The 21,203-nt window shown below is 41.8% G+C and overlaps 1 protein-coding gene across 1 annotated transcript in view; it reads right to left on the bottom strand.

Annotated features, from left to right (window-relative positions):
* Window positions 1-20,475, bottom strand: part of LOC130355654 (interleukin-1 receptor type 2-like) — a 32,257-nt gene extending 11,782 nt beyond the window's left edge. Inside the window, exons 1-2 of the mRNA XM_056556068.1 lie at window positions 20,456-20,475; window positions 5,310-5,381 (exon numbers count right to left, since the gene is read on the bottom strand). Coding sequence (XP_056412043.1) covers window positions 5,310-5,370 — 61 coding nt within the window. The 5' untranslated portion in view covers window positions 5,371-5,381; window positions 20,456-20,475. The remainder of the gene's footprint in view (window positions 1-5,309; window positions 5,382-20,455) is intronic.
* Between the last annotated feature and the right edge of the window lie 728 nt (window positions 20,476-21,203).

Below are 21,203 nucleotides of genomic sequence, written 5' to 3' on the forward strand. Positions count from 1 at the left end.
CCGGACCATGCTCCCCCCTCACCGCCCGTGTTCCCCCTTGCTCTTCCCCGACTTCCGATTGGTGGGCAGAGCGGGGGAAATGAACTCTAATCCCCCCGCCCCCCTCCTGCCATTGGTGGTCAGCCTGACCGACCAATGGCAGGGAATAGGAGGGGGGGCAACACTGCCACCTCGCTCCTATCCTTTAGGATGGTCGGAGCTGTCTCTGACAGCTCCGATCATGCTTATTTTTTGGGAGATCGGGTCACCAGTGACCCGATTAGCCCGGATCGCGGGCAAATCGCTGGTCTGAATTGACCAATGATTTGCCGCGATCGCTGACAAATCATATCAGCAGTCATTCTGGTCCGATCACCGCCCGGCGAGCGGCGGTGATCGGAAATGCGGAGGGCGCATGGATACGCCCTCCGTCCTTAAGTGACGGGATGTGAGGGCATATGCATACGCCCTCCGTCCCCAAGGAGTTAAACATATAAATTTTCCTGCATGTAGTTATGATTTTTTCAAGAAGTATGACAAAATCAAATAAATCAATCAAAAGAAGGTGTCAGTTTTACCAAAAAATGTACTGTGTAGAAACGGAAGCCCCAAAAAGTTACAAAATGGTGTGTTTTTTTCTTCAATTTTGTCTCACAATGATTATTTTTTACATTTTGCCGTAGATTTTTGGGTAAAATGACTGATGTCAGTACAAAGTAGAATTGGTGATGCAAAAAAATAAGCCATCATATGGATTTTTAGGTGCAAAATTGAAAGAGTTATGATTTTTTAAAGGAAAGGAGGAAAAAACGAAAATGCAAAAAACGGAAAAACCCCGGGTCCTTAAAGGGTTAAAGGGGTACTCCGGTGGAGAACTTTTTTTTTTTTTTTTATCAACTGGTGCCAGAAAGTTAAAAAGATTTGTAAATGACTTATATTAAAAAAAATCTTAATCCTACCAGTTAGCTGCTGAATACTACAGAGGACATTCTTTACTTTTTGGAACACAGAGCTCTCTGCTGACATCATGACCACAGTGCTCTCTGCTGACACCTCTGTCTATTTTAAGAACTGTGCAGAGTAGGAGAAAATCCCCATAGAAAACATATGCTGCTCTGGATAGTTCCTAAAATGGACAGAGATGTCAGCAGAGAGCATGGTGGTCATGATGTCAGCAGAGAGCACTGTGTTCCAAAAAGAAAAGAATTTCCTCTGTAGTATTCAGTAGCTAATAAGTACTGGAAGGATTACGATTTTTTTTATAGAAGTAATTTACAAATCTGTTTAACTTTCTGGCATCAGTTGATTTAAAAAAAAAGTTTTCCACCAGAGTAACCCTTTAAGGTTAAAATGGGCTTGGTCCTAAAGGGGTACTCCGGTGGAAAACTTTTTTTTTTTAAATCAACTGATGCCAGAAAGTTAAACAGATTTGTAAATTATTTCTATTAAAAAATCTTTACCCTTCCAGTACTTTTTAGCAGCTGTATGTTAAAGAGGAAATTCTATTATTTCTGAATTTCTTTTTTGTCTTGTCCACAGTGCTCTCTACTAACACCTGATTCCCGTATCAGGAACTGTCCAGAGAAGGAGAAAATCCCAATAGCAAACCTATGCTGCTCTGAACAGTTCCTGACACAGACAGAGGTGTCAGCAGAGATAACTGTGTACAAGACAAAAAAGAAATTCAAAAAGAATAGAATTTCCTCTGTAGCATACAGCTGCTAATATGTACTGGAAGAGTAAAGATTTTTTAATGGAAGCAATTTACAAATCTGTTTAACTTTCTGGCACCAGTTCATGAAAAGAAAAACATTTTCCACCGGAGTACCCCTTTAAGGGGTTAAAGATTGTCAAGTAGTTATGCACTATAAGGCTAAGTTCACACTGTGTACAATTTCCCAACATATTTTATTTAAAGGGTGCATCTGTAATTGGCAAAAAATAAGCATTTTTTTGGTGCAATTTTTTGCCTATTATATATGTGTGGTGCCACAGGTGGAATATGGGTGAGATGTACAATTCGTAAAACCAGAGCAACATTAACCTACACGTTCTGAGGATGAAATAGCTCTCGTGGGCCAGGTGTGGGGACAATAAGGACCACAATGCCAGATTAAAGAAAACTATCTTTAACTGAGGCAGGAATTGTTGTTAAAATCCTCACAGTACAGATTTGTGTGGAGGGAAGTACAGAATGAACCTGGCAAGCCTGTCGCCTTGCTGGGACTTGTAGTTGCTGAGACTGCAGATTTGAGATAAATAGCAGCCCACACTGAGTGATGGGGTTTTCCTGAGATTTGCTTGGCTGCAGATTTCAGAGTTTTCTTCTCCTTAGGCCTCCTCAGACGTCTTCACACTTCTCCACACTGTACACCGACTGTTAGACATGTGCAATCCGGTTCGGCACGAATGTCAAATTTACCGAATTTTGCCGTTTTCGTGCATTCGGGCCGTTCCGAATGCACAAAAACATTTTTTGAATATTTCCGAATAGCAACGATAAAACGAATAGCAACATAATGAATGCATTCGTTATTCTCCGAATGCATGCGGTAAAAAAACAAATGCATTCGTTATCCGAAAGCAAATGCATTCATTATTTACCGAATGCATGCGGAAGAAAAACGAAAGGAAAGAATGATTTCTAATTTTTTTATTGTTCCTTGCGCTACACTGTTTCTGACTGTTAGTTACTGTTTTACTGTTACTAGGGTGTCTCCAACTACAACACCCACCCAGCATGCGGCTGTCTGGGCTTGCTGGGAGTTGTAGTTTTGCAACAGCTGGAGGCACACTTTGGCAAACACACGCATTCGCGCAATGCTTTTTAATTCATTTTCAAATTCCGCTGGCTTTTGTCAGAAATGGGTTACCAGGTCAATGACATGCATAGTAATTGCCGTGGGAACATTTTTCATTCATAAAACTGCAGGCTTAATTGGATAATTGCCGTGTAAAACGCTTAGGACACCAAACATTCTACACTGCAATTATCCAATTAAGTCTGCGGTTTTATGAATGAAAAATGTTCCCACGGTAATTACTATGCATGTCATTGACCTCAATCGCCCGACGATCAAACACATCAATCATTCATACAGCATTCATTCATTCATTTACTCATTCATTCAACATTACAATTATGTATTAATAAATTATTAATACAAAAAGAAGTGTTGAATGAAGGAGTAAATGAATGAATGAATGAATGAATGCTGTATGAATGATTGATGTGTTTGATCGATGTGTTTGATTGTCGGGTGATTTATGTATAACATGATGTTATACATAAATCACCCGACAATCAAACGCATCGATCAAACTGTTGCAAAACTACAACACCCACCCAGCATGCGGCTGTCTGGGCATGCTGGGAGTTGTAGTTTTGCAACAGCTGGAGGCACACTTTGCCAAACACGCGCATTCGCGCAATGCTTTTTAATTCATTTTCAAATTCCGCTGGCTTTTGTCAGAAATGGGTTACCAGGTCAATGACATGCATAGTAATTGCTGTGGGAACATTTTTCATTCATAAAACCGCAGACTTAATTGGATAATTGCCGTGTAGAACGCTTAGGACACCAAACATTCTACACTGCAATTATCCAATTAAGTCTGCAGTTTTATGAATTAAAAATGTTCCCACGGCAATTACTATGCATGTTATTGACCTGTTAACCCATTTCTGACAAAATCCAGCGGAATTTGAAAATGAATTAAAAAGCATTGCGTGAATGTGTGTGTTTGCCAAAGTGTGCCTCCAGCTGTTACAAAACTACAACTCCCAGCATGCCCAGACAGCCGCATGCTGGGTGGGTGTTGTAGTTTTGCAACAGTTTGATCGATGCGTTTGATTGTCGGGTGATTTATGTATAACATCATGTTATACATAAATCACCCGACAATCAAACACATCGATCAAACACATCAATCATTCATACAGCATTCATTCATTCATTTACTCATTCATTCAACATTACATTATGTATTAATATAAATCACATAAAATCATATTGTCTTACTTGTCTTCCAATGTTCCGATCTCTGCGGCTGCCCTCTTTTCCTGCACACACTCCCGATAATGGTCCCCTGCTTAAAAAAGATTTACCCGATTGTACCCGAATACTGAATGTATACGAAAAATCAAACCCACCTGAATACGAATGTATCCGAAAAAAAAATCAAACCCAGACACCCGAATACCGAATGTATCCGAAAAAATTAGCCCCTGGACACCCGAATACCGAATGTATCCGAAAAAATTAACCCCCGGACACCCGAATACCGAATGTATCAGAAAAAAAATGAAACCTGGACACCCGAATACCGAATGTATCTGAAAATCAAAACTGAAAATATTACTGAACCGAAAATTTTATAAAAAAACGAAAAAAAGAAACGAAAAAAAAATTTCTGCACATGTCTATCGACTGTACCTTAGCTAGAATACCCCCACTAGGGGTCCTCATATCTACTAAGACACCAACCAGTTCTGCAGCAGCATCAGGCTTGTCCATGGGTCATGGACAAGAGATGATTCATGGACAAGGCTGCATGAGTAGACACACCAATCACCTCTCACCACCACAAGGGAGGGACACAACACCTTCCCCTGAAAGGATTTCTAACACTGTGAGCTAATGAAAAAGAGGTATTATTATAAAAGGCATAAAAAAAATAGATGTACATGGTCAGGATTAGGTACTGAGTAACTTTTAATTTTTTTCCTAGGATCTGACGAGTGCGCTTTAGGGACGGAATTTGGGGGGCACCCTATTGGGGCTTCAGGGTCTCCTGGTTCACTCTGCCAAATTCCCTTAAAAAAGACAGTACATCATTTATCACAAAATAACACAGAAGCGCAGTGCAATATAACAAAATACAATATAGAGTAGTGGGCCCAGAACAGCGACAGCAGGCTTTGCCTGAGGCAAACTTTAGCCCACAGGACAACATCCTGTACTGGGACACCACATATGAAAATGCATGCGTAAAATACAATACTACAGGAAATTTTACGCAGTGTGAACTTAGCCTCAGGGTTTCTCCACAGTGTGATTAAGGATAGGACACACGTGTCGTATTTTGCTACATTTGTACTGCAGCGGATTTTGCCACCCATTGACTTCAATACGCAGAAAAATATGCAGCAAAGTACATCATGTGTGACCCTATCCTAAAACATAACTTTAGGGTAGGGTCACAAGTGCTGTATTTTTCTGCGCATTTTCTGCAGCTGATTTTACTACCCATTGGCTTCAATGGGTAGGGAAATACACAGCAAAATATGGCACATATGACTCCACAATCTCTACATTTACAGTACCTACCTGTATCTCTGAAATTCAAAATAGTGCATATGTACAAAATGCACAATACACACATCTTCATAATTTCTTTGCCTAGAAAAGAAAATTGTAACCAGATGAATTTCTCAAGAATAATTTAAGAAAAATAAATTAAGAAATTAGTAGTTACTGTATGATTGCTTGTTATAAATAATAACTATGATCACAAATGATCCAGGATAACGTATGTTCATGCATTCAGGTTTAAAATAAACTAGCTGAGTACCCGGCGTTGCCCGGTTTTTCCTTCCTAATCCTTTTTGGGGAGGAAAATAAACAAAGGAGAAAGCTTTTGCCTTCATATGCAATCCTCATATATTGTTGTTATATCCCAACCCCACATCCCGACCTCCTATCCTGACCTCCTATGTCGACCCCCTGTCCCGACCTCCTATACCGTTCTTCTATCCCGTCCTCCTATCCCGACCTCCTATCCCGACCTCCTACCCCGACCTCCTATCCCGTCCTCCTATCCCGTCCTGCTATCCCGTCTTCGACCTCCTTTCCCATCCTCCTATCTCAACCTCCTATCCCGACCTCCTATCCCGTCCTCCAATCTCGAGCTCCTATCCCGACCTCTTATCCTGACCTCCTATCCCGACCTCCTATCCCGTCCTCCTATCTCGACCTCCTATCCCGTCCTCCTATCCCGACCTCCTGTCCCGACCTCCTATCCCGACCTCCTTTCCCGTCCTCATATCTTGACCTCATATCTTGACCTCCTATCCCATCCTCCTATCTCGACCTCCTATCCTGATCTCCTATCCAGACCTCCTATCCCGTCCTCCTATCCCGACCTCCTTTCCCATCCTCATATCTCGACCTCCTATCTTGACCTCCTATCCCGTCCTCCTATCTTGACCTGCTATCCCATCCTCCTATCTCGACCTCCTATCCCAACTTCCTATCCAGACCTCCTATCCCGTCCTCATATCTTGTCCTCCTATCCTGACCTCCTATCCCGACATCCTATCCCGACCTCCTACCCGACCTCCTATCCCAACCTCATATCTCATCCTCATATCCCGTCCTCCTATCCCGACCTCCCATCCCGTCCTCATATCCTGACTCGTAATATGTGTACCAGGTAATGAAATAGCTCTAGCCTAACGGAAATTATATGGGAACATACATTTCCCATTGATTTGCATGGGACTTTAAAAAAAAAAAAACCTGACCCTCACAAATGGCGGTAGTTAAGGGTTAAATTAACTATCCTATATTTTAAGTGGACATATAAGTAACATGTGACCAAGAATTATCGAAATATCTCCAGCCGTTTGGAAGTTATGCAGTAACATATATTTCCTATTGACTTGCATGGGACTTTAAACATAAGCCCCGCCCCTGGCAAATGGGGGTGAGTAAGGGTTAAATTAGCTATCCTATGTTTGTTGTTGACATATAAGTAACATGTGTCCCAAGTTTCATGTTAATATCTTTAGCCGTTTGAAAGGTTTTGTGGAACATACACACATACATATATACATACATACATACATACACACACACACACACACACACACGTTGAGTTATATATATATATATATATATATATATATATATATATATATATATATATAGATTATTAAATACAAAACCAGGAAGGAATTTAAAATGACGAGAAACCTGGGTATTTCTTTTACACGTCATCGATTTGCGATCTGTTCCCAGCTTTTTATTTAATAGTTGTAATTTTAAAAAACTGAAGATGTAAATACTTAATCCCAAATAGGGGTTATAAGTAGAGTTGAGCAAGCTTTTCAAAGGTTTGTAGCAAGAAGAAGAGAAAAGAAATTAAACGGAGCACTCACGTTCTTGACCTGTATCCAAAGGCAGGAAAAGCCGACTTCAGTTGCGGTCTTCCATTTGGGGGAGGCGGTAGATGGTACTGGGGAGTCTCAGATGCCGGCCACGGACCATATCATGACTACTGGCACTTCGTCAGGCCGTGTATCTGATACACAGCCTGATGAAGCGCCAGCGGGCGTGATACGGTCCGTGGCCAGCATCTGAGACTCCCCCCCCCCCGAACCATCTACCGCCTCCCCGCAAATGGAAGACCGCAACTGAAGTCGGCTTTTCCTGCCTGTGGATACAGGTCAAGAACAAGAGTGCTCTGTTTAATTTCTTTTCTCTTCTTCTTGCTACATTGTACACAGAATTTTACAATGAGAGCACCTTCAGACAGTCTTTTTTGGTTTCCTCTGCCTATACAGGGTTTGGCTCATTAGCAACACCTGTTTCATTATATTGCTTCAGCTCACACAGTGTGGTTTTCTTCAATACCGGTGCCGTCTACCCCTTATTTTTTTCTTGCTCTATTTTCTTCTTACTGGTTTTTCAAATGTTTGGTTCGCTGGACTCACAGAATTTTTCGTAAAAGTTATGTTTGCAGTTATAAAGTTGTATGCGTACCAACAATGCATTATCTCCAAAAACAAATGTATAACACTGCCTAAGAGTGCTAAAGACCTGTATTAGGCTGGGTTCACATACAGTGGAGCAAAAAAGTATTTAGTCAGCCACCAATTGTGCTAGTTCTCCCACTTAAAAAGACGAGAGAGACCTTTAATTTTCATCATAAGTATACCTCAACTATAAGAGACATAATGAGGAAAAAAATCCACAAAATCCCATTGTCTAATTTTAAAAGAATTTCTTTGCAAATTATGGTGCAAATTAAGTATTTGGTCACCTACAAATAAGCAAGATTTCTGGCTCTCACAGACCTGTAACTTCTTCTTTAAGAGTCTCCTCTGTCCTCCACTCGTTACCTGTATTACTGGCACCTGTTTGAACTTGTTATCAGTATAAAAGACACCTGTCCACAAACTCAAAAAGTCACACTCCAAACTCCAGTATGACCAAGACCAAAAAGCTGTCGAAGGACACCATAAACAAAATTGTAGACCTGCACTAGGCTGGGAAGACTGAATCTGCAATAGGTAAGCAGCTTGGTGTGAAGAAATCAACTGTGGGAGCTATTATTGGAAAATGGAAGACATAAAAGACCACTGATAATCTCCCTCGATCAGGGGCTCCACGCAAGATCTCACCCCGTGGTGTCAAAATGATCATAAGAACGGTGAGCAAAAATCCCAGAACCACACAGGGGGACATAGTGAATGACCTGCAGAGAGCTGAGACCAAAGTAACAAAGGCTACCATCAGTAACACACTTCACTGCCAGGGACTCAAATCATACAGTGCCAGACATGTCCCCCTGCTTAAGGCAGTACATGTCTGGGCCCGTATGAAGTTTGCTAGAGAGTATATGGATGATTCAGAAGAGTATTGGGAGAATTTCAGATGAAACCAACGTAGAACTTTTTGGTAAAAACTCAACTCGTTGTGTTTGGAGGAGTAAAAATGCTGAGTTGCATGCAAAGAACATCATACCTACTGTGAAGCATGGCGGTTGAAACATCATGCTTTGGGGCTGTTTTTCTGCTAAGGGACCATGACGACTAATCCGTGTAAGGGAAAGAATGAATGGTTCCATGTATCGTGAGACTTTGAGTGAAAACGTCCTTCTATCAGCAAGGGCATTGAAGATGAAACGTGGCGGGGTTTTTCAGCATGACAATGATCCAAAACACACCGCCTGGGAAACAAAGGAGTGGCTTTGTAAGAAGCATTTCAAGGTCCTGAAGTGGCCTAGCCAGTCTCCAGTAGTGTTGAGCGGCATAGGCCATATTCGAATTTGCGATATTTCACGAATATATGGACGAATATTCATCATATATTCGCTAAATTCGCATATTCGTAATATTCGCGTTTTATTTTCGCATATGAGAAAATTTGCGTATGCGAAAATTAGCATATGCGAAAATTAGCATATAAAAAATTACCATAAGCGAAAATTTGCATATGCGGGGAAAAAAATGAATATTCGTCATTACGAATTTATAGTGCTATATTCGCGAATATTCACGAATTAGCGAATATGCGATATTCGCAAATAAAATTCTTATTGCGAATCTTCGCGAGCAACACTAGTCTCCAGATCTCAACTCCAAAACATCATTGCTCTAGAGGAGATCTGCATGGAGGAATGGGCCAAAATACCAGCAACAGTGTGAAAACCTTGTGAAGACTTACAGAAAACGTTTGACCTCTGTCGTTGCCAACAAAGGGTATATAACAAAGTATTGAGATGAACTTTTGTTGTCGGCCAAATACTTTTTTTCCACCATAATTTGCAAATAAATTCTTAAAAAATCAGATCATGTAATTTTATGGATGTTTTTTCTCATTATGTCTCTCATAAGGTATACCTCATGAGGTATACCTATGATGAAAATTACAGGCCTCTCTCATCTTTTTAAGTGGAAGATTTTGCACAATTGGTGGCTGATAGGGATGAGCGAATAGAATCTGATGAAGTTGAATTTGTTATGAATTTCAGGAAAAATTTGATTCGTAAGGAATCCGAATATCGCCGCGATTCAATTAAACAAATCACTTCATTTAACACCATTTAGTGCAGTCCGGGTTCAAGGGCATCTAAAATGGCGGATCCCCATGTGAGGACATGGGGCAAGGCACTCTGGGATGGCGGGTAGGCGGTACACATTTGGATGTAATATACAGCGACTCTACTGCTACAGTGGGGTGTAGAGCAACTCTAAAGCTTATAGGGGCCAGTTAGGCTGAGCACTAAAAGCCATTGTCACCAAATATTAGTGTCTAATAATACTGTACTGGACTCTACTATACAGCAATTCTGTACTGCTGCAGTTGGGTGTACAACAACTCTAAAGCTAACAGGGGCCAGTTGGGCTAAGCACGAAAAGACATTGTCACCTGCTATTAGTGCCTAATAATACTGTACTGGGCTCTACTATACAGCAATTCTGTACTGCTGCAGTTGGGTGTACCACAACTCCAAAGCTAATAGGGGCCAGTTAGGCTGAGCACGAAAAGCCATTGTTACCTGCTATTAGTGCCTAATAATACTGTACTGGGCTCTACTACACAGGGATTCTGTACTGCTGCAGTTGGGTGTACAACAACTCTAAAGCTAATAGGGGCCAGTTAGGCTGAGCACAAAAATACATTGTTACTTGCTATTAGTGCCTAATAATACTGTACTGGGCTCTACTACACAGGGATTCTGTACTGCTGCAGTTGGGTGTACAACAATTCTTAAGCTAACAGGGGCCAGTTAGGGTAAACACGAAAAGCCATAGTCAACTCATTACTGTGCCTAATACAGGTTGTGTAGCAGATGTATTGTCCTCTCATAACCTGTGCGTACATAGTTACATAGTTAGTACGGTCGAAAAAAGACATATATCCATCAAGTTCAACCAGGGAATTGAAGGGTAGGGGTGTGGCGCGATTTTGGGGAAGGGATGGGATTTTATATTTCTTCATAAGCATTAATGTTATTTTGTTCCAGGAATGTATCTAATCCTGTTTTAAAGCTGTTAATTTTTCCTGCTGTGACCAGTTCCTGAGGTAGACTGTTCCATAAGTTCACAGTTCTCATGGTAAAGAAGGCGTGTCGCCCCTTGAGACTAAACTTTTTCTTCTCCAGACGGAGGGAGTGCCCCCTCGTCCTTTGGGGGGTTTAACCTGGAACAGTTTTTCTCCATATTTTTTGTATGGGCCATTAATATACTTATATACGTTTATCATATCCCCCCTTAAACGTCTCTTCTCAAGACTAAACAATTGTAACTCCTTTAATCGCTCCTCATAGCTAAGATGTTCCATGCACCATATTAGTTTAGTCGCGCGTCTCTGCACCCTTTCCAGCTCCACAGTGTCCCTTTTATGTACAGGTGACCAAAACTGAACAGCATATTCCAGGTGATGCCTTACCAATGGTTTATAAAGGGGTAGTATTATGTCCCTGCCCCTTGAGTCCATGCCTCTTTTTATACATGACAATATCCTGCTGGCTTTGGAAGCAGCAGCCTGACATTGCATGCTATTCTGTAGTCTGTGATCCACAAGTACACCCAGATCCTTCTCTACCAGTGACTCTGCCAGTTTAATCCCCCCTAAGACATACGACACATGCAGGTTATTAGTACCCAGATGCATAACTTTACATTTATCCACATTGAACCTCATTTGCCAAGTGGATGCCCAGACACTTAGTCTATCCAAGTCATCTTGTAACCTATACACATCCTCTATAGACTGTACCGTGCTACAAAGCTTGGTGTCATCTGCAAAGATAGAAACAGAGCTGTTAATACCATCCTCCATATCATTGATAAATAAATTAAACAACAGCGGGCCCAGTACAGAACCTTGGGGTATACCACTAATTACCGGGGACCAATCAGAGTACGAATCATTGACCACCACTCTCTGGGTACGATCCATGAGCCAGTGTTCAATCCAGTTACAAACTAAAATTTCCAAACCCAAAGACCTTAATTTACCTGTCAGACGTCTATGAGGGACAGTATAAAATGCTTTAGCAAAATCCAGAAACACTATATCCACAGCCATTCCTCTGTCAAGGCTTTTACTCACCTCTTCATAAAAGCAAATTAGATTGGTTTGACAACTTCTATCCTTAGTAAACCCATGCTGGCTATCACTTATAATACTATTATCCCCTATGTATTCCTGTATGTAATTCCTTATAAGTCCTTCAAACAATTTACCCACAATGCACGTTAAACTTACCGGTCTATAGTTTCCTGGGGAAGACCTAGAGCCCTTTTTGAAGATTGGCACCACATTCGCCTTGCGCCAGTCCCTTGGCACAATATTAGACACCAGTGAATCTCTAAATATCATGAACAGGGGTACAGATATTACTGAACTTACCTCTCTAAGAACTCTTGGGTGCAATCCATCTGGCCCTGGAGATTTGCTTACATTTATATTACTTAACTTACCTTGTACCATCTCTACATTAAGCCAGTTCAGTACATTACATGATGTGTTACCAGCACTGACCTGGCCAATGTCAGCTCCTCCTTCTTCCCTAGTATATACAGAACTAAAGAACCCATTCAGTAGCTCAGCTTTCTCTTTATCGCCTGTGACAACCTCCCCATTATCATTATTAAGGGGTCCTACATTCTCTGTCCTTGGTTTTTTTGCATTTATATTTCTAAAAAAAATATTTAGGATTAGTTTTGCTTTCTTTGGCCACCTGTCTCTCGTTTTGAATTTTTGCTGTTTTTATTACATTTTTACATATTTTATTAAGCTCTTTGTACTGTTTAAATGTTATAGCTGACCCATCAGGTGGTGTATGTTTTTTTCCCCTGTAAAACTAATTTGGTCTAGTTACTGTGAAAGGCCAGTCAAAACTACACACTTGTTTTTGTAGCCTTATACAGTTTGTAGTGGAGCGCATTGTCCTCCTCTCATAAGTGTAAACTGTACGTACACCTACGTGGTGTCCTTTATATATTTTCCTGTTAAACTAATTTGGGCCTAGTTACTGTGATAGGCCAGCCAAAGCTACGCACTTGTTTTTGTAGCCTAATACAGTTTTATGCGGAGCATATTGTCCACCTCTCATAAGTGTAAACTGTACGTGCACCTATGTGGTATACGTTGTTTTTTCCTGTAAAACTAATTTGGGCCTAGTTACTGTGAAAGGCCAGCCAAAGCTACACACTAGTTTTTGTAGCCTTATACAGTTGGTAGAGGAGTGCATAGTCCTCCTCTCTTAAGTTTAAACTGTGCATATACCTACGTGGTGTGCTTTATATATTTTCCTGTAAAACTAATTTGGGCCTAGCTACTGTGAAAGGCCAGCCAAAGCTACACACTTGTTTCTTTAGCCTTATACAGTTTGTAGTGGAGTGTCTAGTCCTCCTCCTCTCATAAGTGTAAACTGTACGTACGTGTCCTCTATATTTTTCCTGTTAAACTAATTTGGGCCTAGTTATTGTGAAATGCCAGACAAAGCTACACACCTGTTTCTGTAGCCTTATACAGTTTGTAGCGGCGTGTCTAGTCCTCCTCCTCTTGTAAGTGTAAACTGTACATACACCTACGTGGTGTCCTTTATATTTTTCCTGTTAAACTAATTTAGGCCTAGTTACTGTGAAATGCCAGACAAAGCTACACACTTGTTTCTGTAGTCTAATACAGTTTTAAGCATAGTGGAGCGCATTGTCCTCTTCTCATAAGTGTAAAGGTGTCCTTTGTATATTTTCCTGTAAAACTAATTTGGGCTTAGTTACTGTGAAAGGACAGGCAAAGCTACACATTTGTTTCTGTAGCCTTATACAGTTTGTAGCGGAGGGTCTAGTCCTCCTCCTCTCATAAGTATAAACTGTACGTACACCTACGTTGTGTCCTTTATATTTTTCCTGTTAAACTAATTTGGGCCTAGTTACTGTGAAATGCCAAACAAAGCTACACACTTGTTTCTGTAGTTCGATACAGTTTTAAGCATAGTGGAGCGCATAGTCCTCTTCTCAAAAGTGTAAAGGTGTCCTTTATATATTTTCCTGTTAAACTGATTTTGGCCTAGTTACTGAGAAAGGCCAGCCAAAATTACACAATTGTTTTTGTAGCCTTATACAGTTTGTAGTGGAGCGTATTGTCCAGCTCTCATAAGTGCAAACTGTAGGTACACCTACGTGGTGTACATTTTTTTTTTCCTGTAAAACTAATTTGGGCCTAGTTACTGTGAAAGGCCAGACAAACCTACACACTTGTTTCTGTAGTCTAATACAGTTTTAAGCGTACTCAGCTGGTGTATGAGTATGTTAGGAGAGGAGTGGCAGAGGTTGCAGCAGAGTAGGGGCATGTGGCAGCAGGAGTCGCAGAGAGGTCTGAGCTTCCGTTGTCAACTAGCAGTCATGTTACGACCAGCAACCCAGCAGCTGTGATTGATTGGTTCACTCAGTCATCCACTTCTCTCCAAGTGATATCTGACAAGTCAACAGTCGGTGGGTTCCTCAGATTCAACCCTCAGTTGGCATGGCCCTCGAGCTGCTGCTGCTGCCACCTCCAGGCTCTGTCATTGTGCCACCATATGGTCTCCTCATGCTGTAGCTGCCACCTCCAGCCTCTCTCATTGTACTGCCATATGGTCTCCTCATGCTGCTGCTGCCACCTCCAGGCTCTGTCATTGTGCTGCCATATGGTCTCCTCATGCTCATGCATGCTGCCACCTCCAGGCTCTGTCATTGTGCCACCATATGGTCTCCTCATGCTGATGCTGCTACCTCCAGGCTCTGTCATTGTGCCGCCATATTGTCTCCTCATGCTGATGCTGCCACCTCCAGGCTCTCTCATTGTGTTTCCATATGGTCTCCTCATACTGCTGCTGCCACCTCCAGGCTCTCTCATTGTACTGCCATATGGTCTCCCCATGCTGATTCTGTCACCTCCAGGCTTTGTCATTGTGCCGTCATATGGTCTCCTCATGCTAATGCTGCCACCTCCAGGCTCTGTCATTGTGCTGTCATATGGTCTTGTCATGCTGATGCTGCCACCTTCAGGCTCTCTCATTGTACTGCCATATGGGCTTCTCATACTGCTGCTGCCGCCTCCAGACTCTGTCATTGTGCTGCCATATGGTCTCCTCATGTTGATGCTGCCATCTCCAGGCTCTGTCATTGTGCCGCCATATGGTCTCCTCATGCTGATGCTGCCACCTCCAGGCTTTCTCATTGTGCTGCCAAATGGTCTCCTCAGGTTGATGCTGCTAACTCTCATTGTTCTGCCATATGGTCTCCTCAAGCTGATGTTGCCACCTCCAGGTTCTGTCATTGTGCCACCATATGGTCTCCTCATGCTGATGCTACCACCTCCAGGCTCTCTCATTGTGCTGCCATAGATACTGCAAAACATAATTAAGGTGCTCATCCCTATTTACAGAAATTCCTCCACATCAGACCACAAGTAAATATTGAGAATCTGCATTAGCTAAAACTTAACTTTTATTAGGACAAAACATATGGACCCCAATTTTTTTTTTAAATTCTAACAAAAGGAAAGGTGTGCAAAAAACAACATGTGCCACCTACACCACCAAGCACTGATGCGATGCAAAGACCTCTAAAAGGTAGTCCATATATGGTCACATTGTAACAGGTGGGGGTAAAAACTTCCCCTGTAAGGCCCTAAAAATGGCAGCCTCACACAGAAACCTCTACCTATTTCCACCTAAAAACACTACCATTTTCCAGGGTTTTTAGTTGGAAATAGGGAGAGGTTACTGTGTAGGGCTGCCCCCTTTTTAGGACGAGTAACACTTGCCAATAAGGGAATTACTAGTGAGAGAGAAGGGCCTTACAGGGGAAGTTTTTACCCCCACCTGCTACAATGGACCATACGTTGTTCCCTTCTACCTTTTGGAGGTCTTTGCATCACATCAATATTTGGTGGTGTAGGTGGCACATGGTGTTTTCTGCACACCTTTCCTTTTGTTAGATTAAAAAAAAAATTTGGGTCCATATATTTTATCCTAAGAATAATATTAAAAGTAAAGTTTTACGTAATGCATATCCTCAATACTTACTTGTGCACACTAACACTTTGAGAAAAGGGACCGTTTTCTTCTGCCTACCTGCCTCAGCTAATATTCTGATCCTGCCACCCACTTGATGCCACACATCTGACGCCAAGTTCCCCTTCTTTCAACTACCTTTGTCACCGGGTACTGGTATTAACACCCACCACCTCACTCTAGTGTACCAAAGTGCATGGCAGCGTCGACGCGTGGAGCTGTAACTATGGTCAGGGACAATACATCTCATTTACCGCCCACTGGGTGAATGTTGTTCCTGCACAGCCACAACACCAACTTGGACAGGTCACGCCTCTGCTGCCTCCACGCTCTCAGGCCATTGGTCCTGTGACAGTGTGCGACTCCGCTTCCACATCCTTCACCGTGTCCTCAGCCTCCACTGCATGGACAAGTCTCAGTGACCCTTCAGCATACCATGTGTGGAGGGCACGCCAGTGTCACGCTATTCTTCACATGGTTTGCCTTGGCGAACGAGGTCACACAGGAGAGGGACTGCTAAAAGTAATTCATCAAGAAAGAAATTTTACTCCATGAAAACTGGAAATGGGAACCATGGTGACCGTCAATGGGAAGAACATCTTTTCTGCGCTGCGTCAAAGAAGCCTGAGTCATGCACCCTGCATGGCACATGTGTTCAATCTGGTTGTCAAGCGGTTCCTGAAGTGTTCCCCCCATCTGCAAGACATCCTAACAATGGCCAGGAAACTTTGCATGCACTTCAGCCACTCGTACACCGCAAAGCACACCCTCCTTTAGCTGCAGCGTCAGAATGGTACCCCCCAACATAGTCTGATTTGCGATGTTTCCACTGTTGGAATTCCATCGTCCATATGTTGGACCAACTATACGAACAGAGAAAAGCCAACACCGATTTCTTGATGATCCAAACGGATAGAGGGACTCCCCTGTGTAACGTCAATGTCAACCAGTGGCAGCCCATAAGTGACACCTGCCGTTTTTAGTCAGTCACATTATTAGTCAGTCGCCGGGATTACTGGATGAACGACATCATTCCACTGCTTCATTTCCTACAACACGTATTTGAAACAATGGCTGGTCAGGGCACTGGAAATGTGGTGCCTACCTCTCACGGCCACATGAGCTCTGTGGGGGCTGAACTGGAGGAGGAGGGGGAATGTGCAGCACAGGCAAGGTTTTGCAAAATGGGTGGTTTTTTATATTCATCTGATAGGAGAGGAGAAGCAGGCTGTGGAACTACAGGGTGATGAGGAAGATGAGACAGAAGACCCAGACACACCGTGGCCATGTGGTTTCCTCATGCTCCTGGCACAATAAATGAAACTTTTTAGGTTCATCTAGGCAGGGGCTGGAACAGGTGGTAGCTTGCCTAGCTTGCCTTGTGGCGGACCACCAGCTCAATGCTCACCAATTGGGTCCTCAAAAAAGGATTTTTTTTAAAATGTAATAAATTAAAATGAAATTAAATCAAAATTACATTAAAAAAATCTCTTTAATCTCTTCAATTGTGACGCCATATGGTCTTCCGACCCTGCTGCCACATCCAGACGCTCTTCAGTGGTTCTAATCTGTGAATCTGACTGAGACTGAGCAGAAAATACAGAGCAATATCAAGGTAGAAACTAAAAAATAATAAAAATAAACGGAGGGGGTCGTTTATCATGATGGGGGCAGTGAACTGGGAGGATTATAAAATTTAACAAGATCATGAAAGGTACTCTTTAAGTGTTACATTTGCCTGGAAATCTCTGTAATGTAATTATTGTACTGCAGCTTCTTTTTGGCACTTCTTCAAGGTAGTATATGGCTAAGTATATGGCTACGGCTATATCGGCAACTAGTCATTTTAAAAAAAAAGACAACATGTGCATCCCTATGGGTTACCACTTTTCAATTAGCTTCTGGAGTCTGTATTCTCTCAACATGTTTGAAAAACAACAATGTGACAAGATAACAAATATGGGTACACTTTATAAAAAAAAAAAATGACAACAAAAATTCCAGAAAATTCCAATATCTTGTCAGGTCCTTGGTGCCCCACACATTAATAGAGGATTTATCAAAACATGTGTAGAGGCAGAGTGGAGCAGCTGGCATTATCAACCAATCAGATTGCTTCCTTTATTTAACCCCTTAAGGACCAATGCAAATAAACCTGTACGCCCCTGAAAGACCAGGCCTGTTTTTTCAAATCGGGGATGTCTGTCTTTATTAGAGAATAACTCTGGTAACGTTTTGCCAATCACGATAATTCTGACATTGTTTTTTTGTCACAAGTTGTCCTTCATGTACATAGTAAAAGTAAGCCGATATCATTTGTAGTTTTTTTTTACAATGCAAAAAATCATGAAATTTTTACAAAAAATTAAGATTTTTTGCTATTTTAACACTAATAGGTTGCATATATTTATACTTACTGACCAAATAGTTTATGAAACTTATACTTTCAGATGTCTACTTTATTTTGACATCATTTTTTTTGTTTTTAATTAACATTTTAAATTAGTTAGAAGCCTAACAATTTAACTTGAAATTTTGAAAATTTAGAAAATTTTAAAAGTACATCTTTTTTTATGTGCTATGCAAGGTTTGCAGACATTAAAAGGTAGTAGAACATAGGAACATCCCCCCAAATGACCCCATTTTAAAAACTAGACCCCTAAAGGTATTCGCTAGCGGGTACAGTGAGTATTTTAACACCATAGTTTTTTGCAGGAATTATTACAAAGTCAGTATTAAAAATTCGAAATTTGCAATTTTTCACAAATGCATCATTTGGGGGACATATTTTTTGTACATCACTTCTGATATTGAAAGAAATGCACCCTATATTTTATTTAGCTGCTTGTCCCATGTTCGGAAATACCCCCGCTTTGGCCATATATGGTTCCTTGGCCACGTGGTAGGACTCAGAAGGAGAGGAGCGCCATTTGGCTTTCGGGGCAGAACAGTACCCCCACCCCCACAAGTGACCCCATTTATATACCGCACCTGTACAAGTTATTGGCTGGACCAGGGACCTCTCTGATTGGTCCTTGGTCGGCTGGCAGTATAACGCGTCTGTCTGTGACAGTTAAGGCTCCTGATGGATATATCCGCCATGTTGTGGGAATAAGCACCCGCTCATGGCGAATATATCCATCACTGCTGCGGCTGGGTAGCTCAGTGTGTCCGCTCATGACTGCTGGCGGGAAATCCGCCGCTATGAGTGGACACACGAAGCTACCCAGCCGCAGCAGCGAGCTCATTACCATGACTGCTGCATAATGTGTAGGATCACATGGTGGACATCCGCAGCATATTACATGCTGCGGATGTCCGCCACTGCGATCCTACACATTATGCTTTTTTTTTTTATTAGATTCATTTAATAAATTTATTTTTAATATCTTTTATTTTTTTTTTATTTTTTTTTTACACTTTTTTTACATTTTTATTTATTTTTACACTTTTATTTTATTTATTTATTTATACACTTTTTAATGCTTTGGAATACTTAGTATTCCAAAGCATTGCAGTTATATGCTGCCTGCCAGTTTTCACTAGCAGGCAGCATATCAGGGACAGGCAATACCCAGGGCAGACCTGGGGGTCTTTGTAGGACCCCCGGCTGCCCAGGTATGCAGCAGCACCCCGCGATGCTCCGGGGTGCTGCAGGAGAGACAGAGGGAGCCCCCTCCCTCTGTCAGAACTCCTTACAGCGCGCGGTCACTTGTGACCGCGGCTGTAAGGGTTAAGCTGTCGGGAGTGAAGTGAACTTCACTGCCGGCAGTGCGGCAGGCCCCGGCCAGCCGCGTATTACACACAGCACCCCGCGATCGCGATGCGGGGTGCTGCAGAGGAGACAGAGGGAGCTCCCTCCCTCTGTCATAACACTTACAGCCCGCGGTCATTTCCGACCGCGGCTGTAAGGGTTAAAACTGCCGGGACCGAAGTTTACTTCGGTCCTGGCAGTGCAGCAGGGTCCCGGCTGTGTGATACAGCCGAGTCCCTGCCGCGATCTCGTGGGTGCACTGGGCAGCACCCACGAGAAGAATGGACGAGTATAGACGTCCAGGTGCCGGAACTGCCGCCAACCTGGACGTCTATACTCGTCCATGGTCGTTATCGGGTTAAACAAAAAAAAAGGCCTCTGAAAAATAAAAGGAGCAATATGATTGGTTGCCATAGGCAACTGCACCGCTCTTCCTTAACACCGGTTTTGATAAACCCTTGGACCTGACAGGTGAAGAGAGCTGAATTATGATGTTGGTTAACTAGGCTCCTAGGATGCAGAAGAGAGCTAAAAGAACAACTTTCAATGCTTCCCTGCACTCAGGCTATCAACAAAGCCTGACTAGGTGGGCAGAGGGCATGACAAGCATTAGTGAAGTCACCGCATCTACTCACCTGTGACTGCAGCTATATACAGCTCTTTGAAGTATTGTAAGAAGTATAGGAGGACATGTTCAAAATACTGATCTCACCTGTCAGGTCCTGAAGCTGGATTATGGGGCATCAGGGACCTGACAGGTTCTTATTAAGTACAGTTAATAATTAAAGGACTTAATGCTCTATGAAACATATGATGGGTTATACAGGGAGCATACAAACATAGTAACTGATAAGAAAGGAAATACATGATAAAATGCGAATATGCATGGTAAATAGTTACATAAATGTGAAGAATACTTACCGCTGTTGGAAGAAGGAGCATTCTATGTTGTTTCACAAGAAGAAATAAGAAAGTCGTCAGCTTCCTGTCAGAAAATGTTTTTCTTACACAATACTTTCAAATTTGTTTTGTCACATGAGCTGTCTATGAAGTGCATAAAAATGCTAAGTCATCAATATACAGTAGTGTCTACCGCCAAGGAGAAGACAGTGATAGTGAAGGATGATCTGAGGAAGGTTGTGAAAACGATCTGCGTTTAACCCTTTATGAACACAGCCCATTTTGCCTTGAGGACACGGCCAGCTTCATATTTGCAGTTTTGTTTTCCCTTCTCTCCTTTTATGAGCCATAACTCTTTTATTTTTCCATTCACAGACCCGTGTGCAATCTTGTTTTTTGCACAACCAATTGTACTTTGTAATGACACTTTTCATTTTACAAAAAACAAGGAATGGTGCAACCAAAAAAATACTTGTAGAAAATGAATTAATAAAATTATTAATGCTTATAGTTATGAAATTACAGTAATGCAGTTTTCTATTATAATAAAATCTGCAATGCAGATTTTTTTTCTGCTGTTAAGATATAATAATGTCCATTTTTTATGAATGGCATGACTAGCAAACATTTAAAACAGGGATATGCTGGAACAGAGGAATTATTTGTGCATGTTACTGCAACAATCATGGGGGACATTTATAAAACCTTGCTTTAGTCCTCTTGTTTTTAGTTTTTTTTTTTTAAATGCCGTTTTGCTTATGTGCGACAA

The sequence above is a fragment of the Hyla sarda genome, chromosome 2 (genome assembly GCF_029499605.1).
Source record: "Hyla sarda isolate aHylSar1 chromosome 2, aHylSar1.hap1, whole genome shotgun sequence".
Taxonomy (NCBI): domain Eukaryota; kingdom Metazoa; phylum Chordata; class Amphibia; order Anura; family Hylidae; genus Hyla; species Hyla sarda.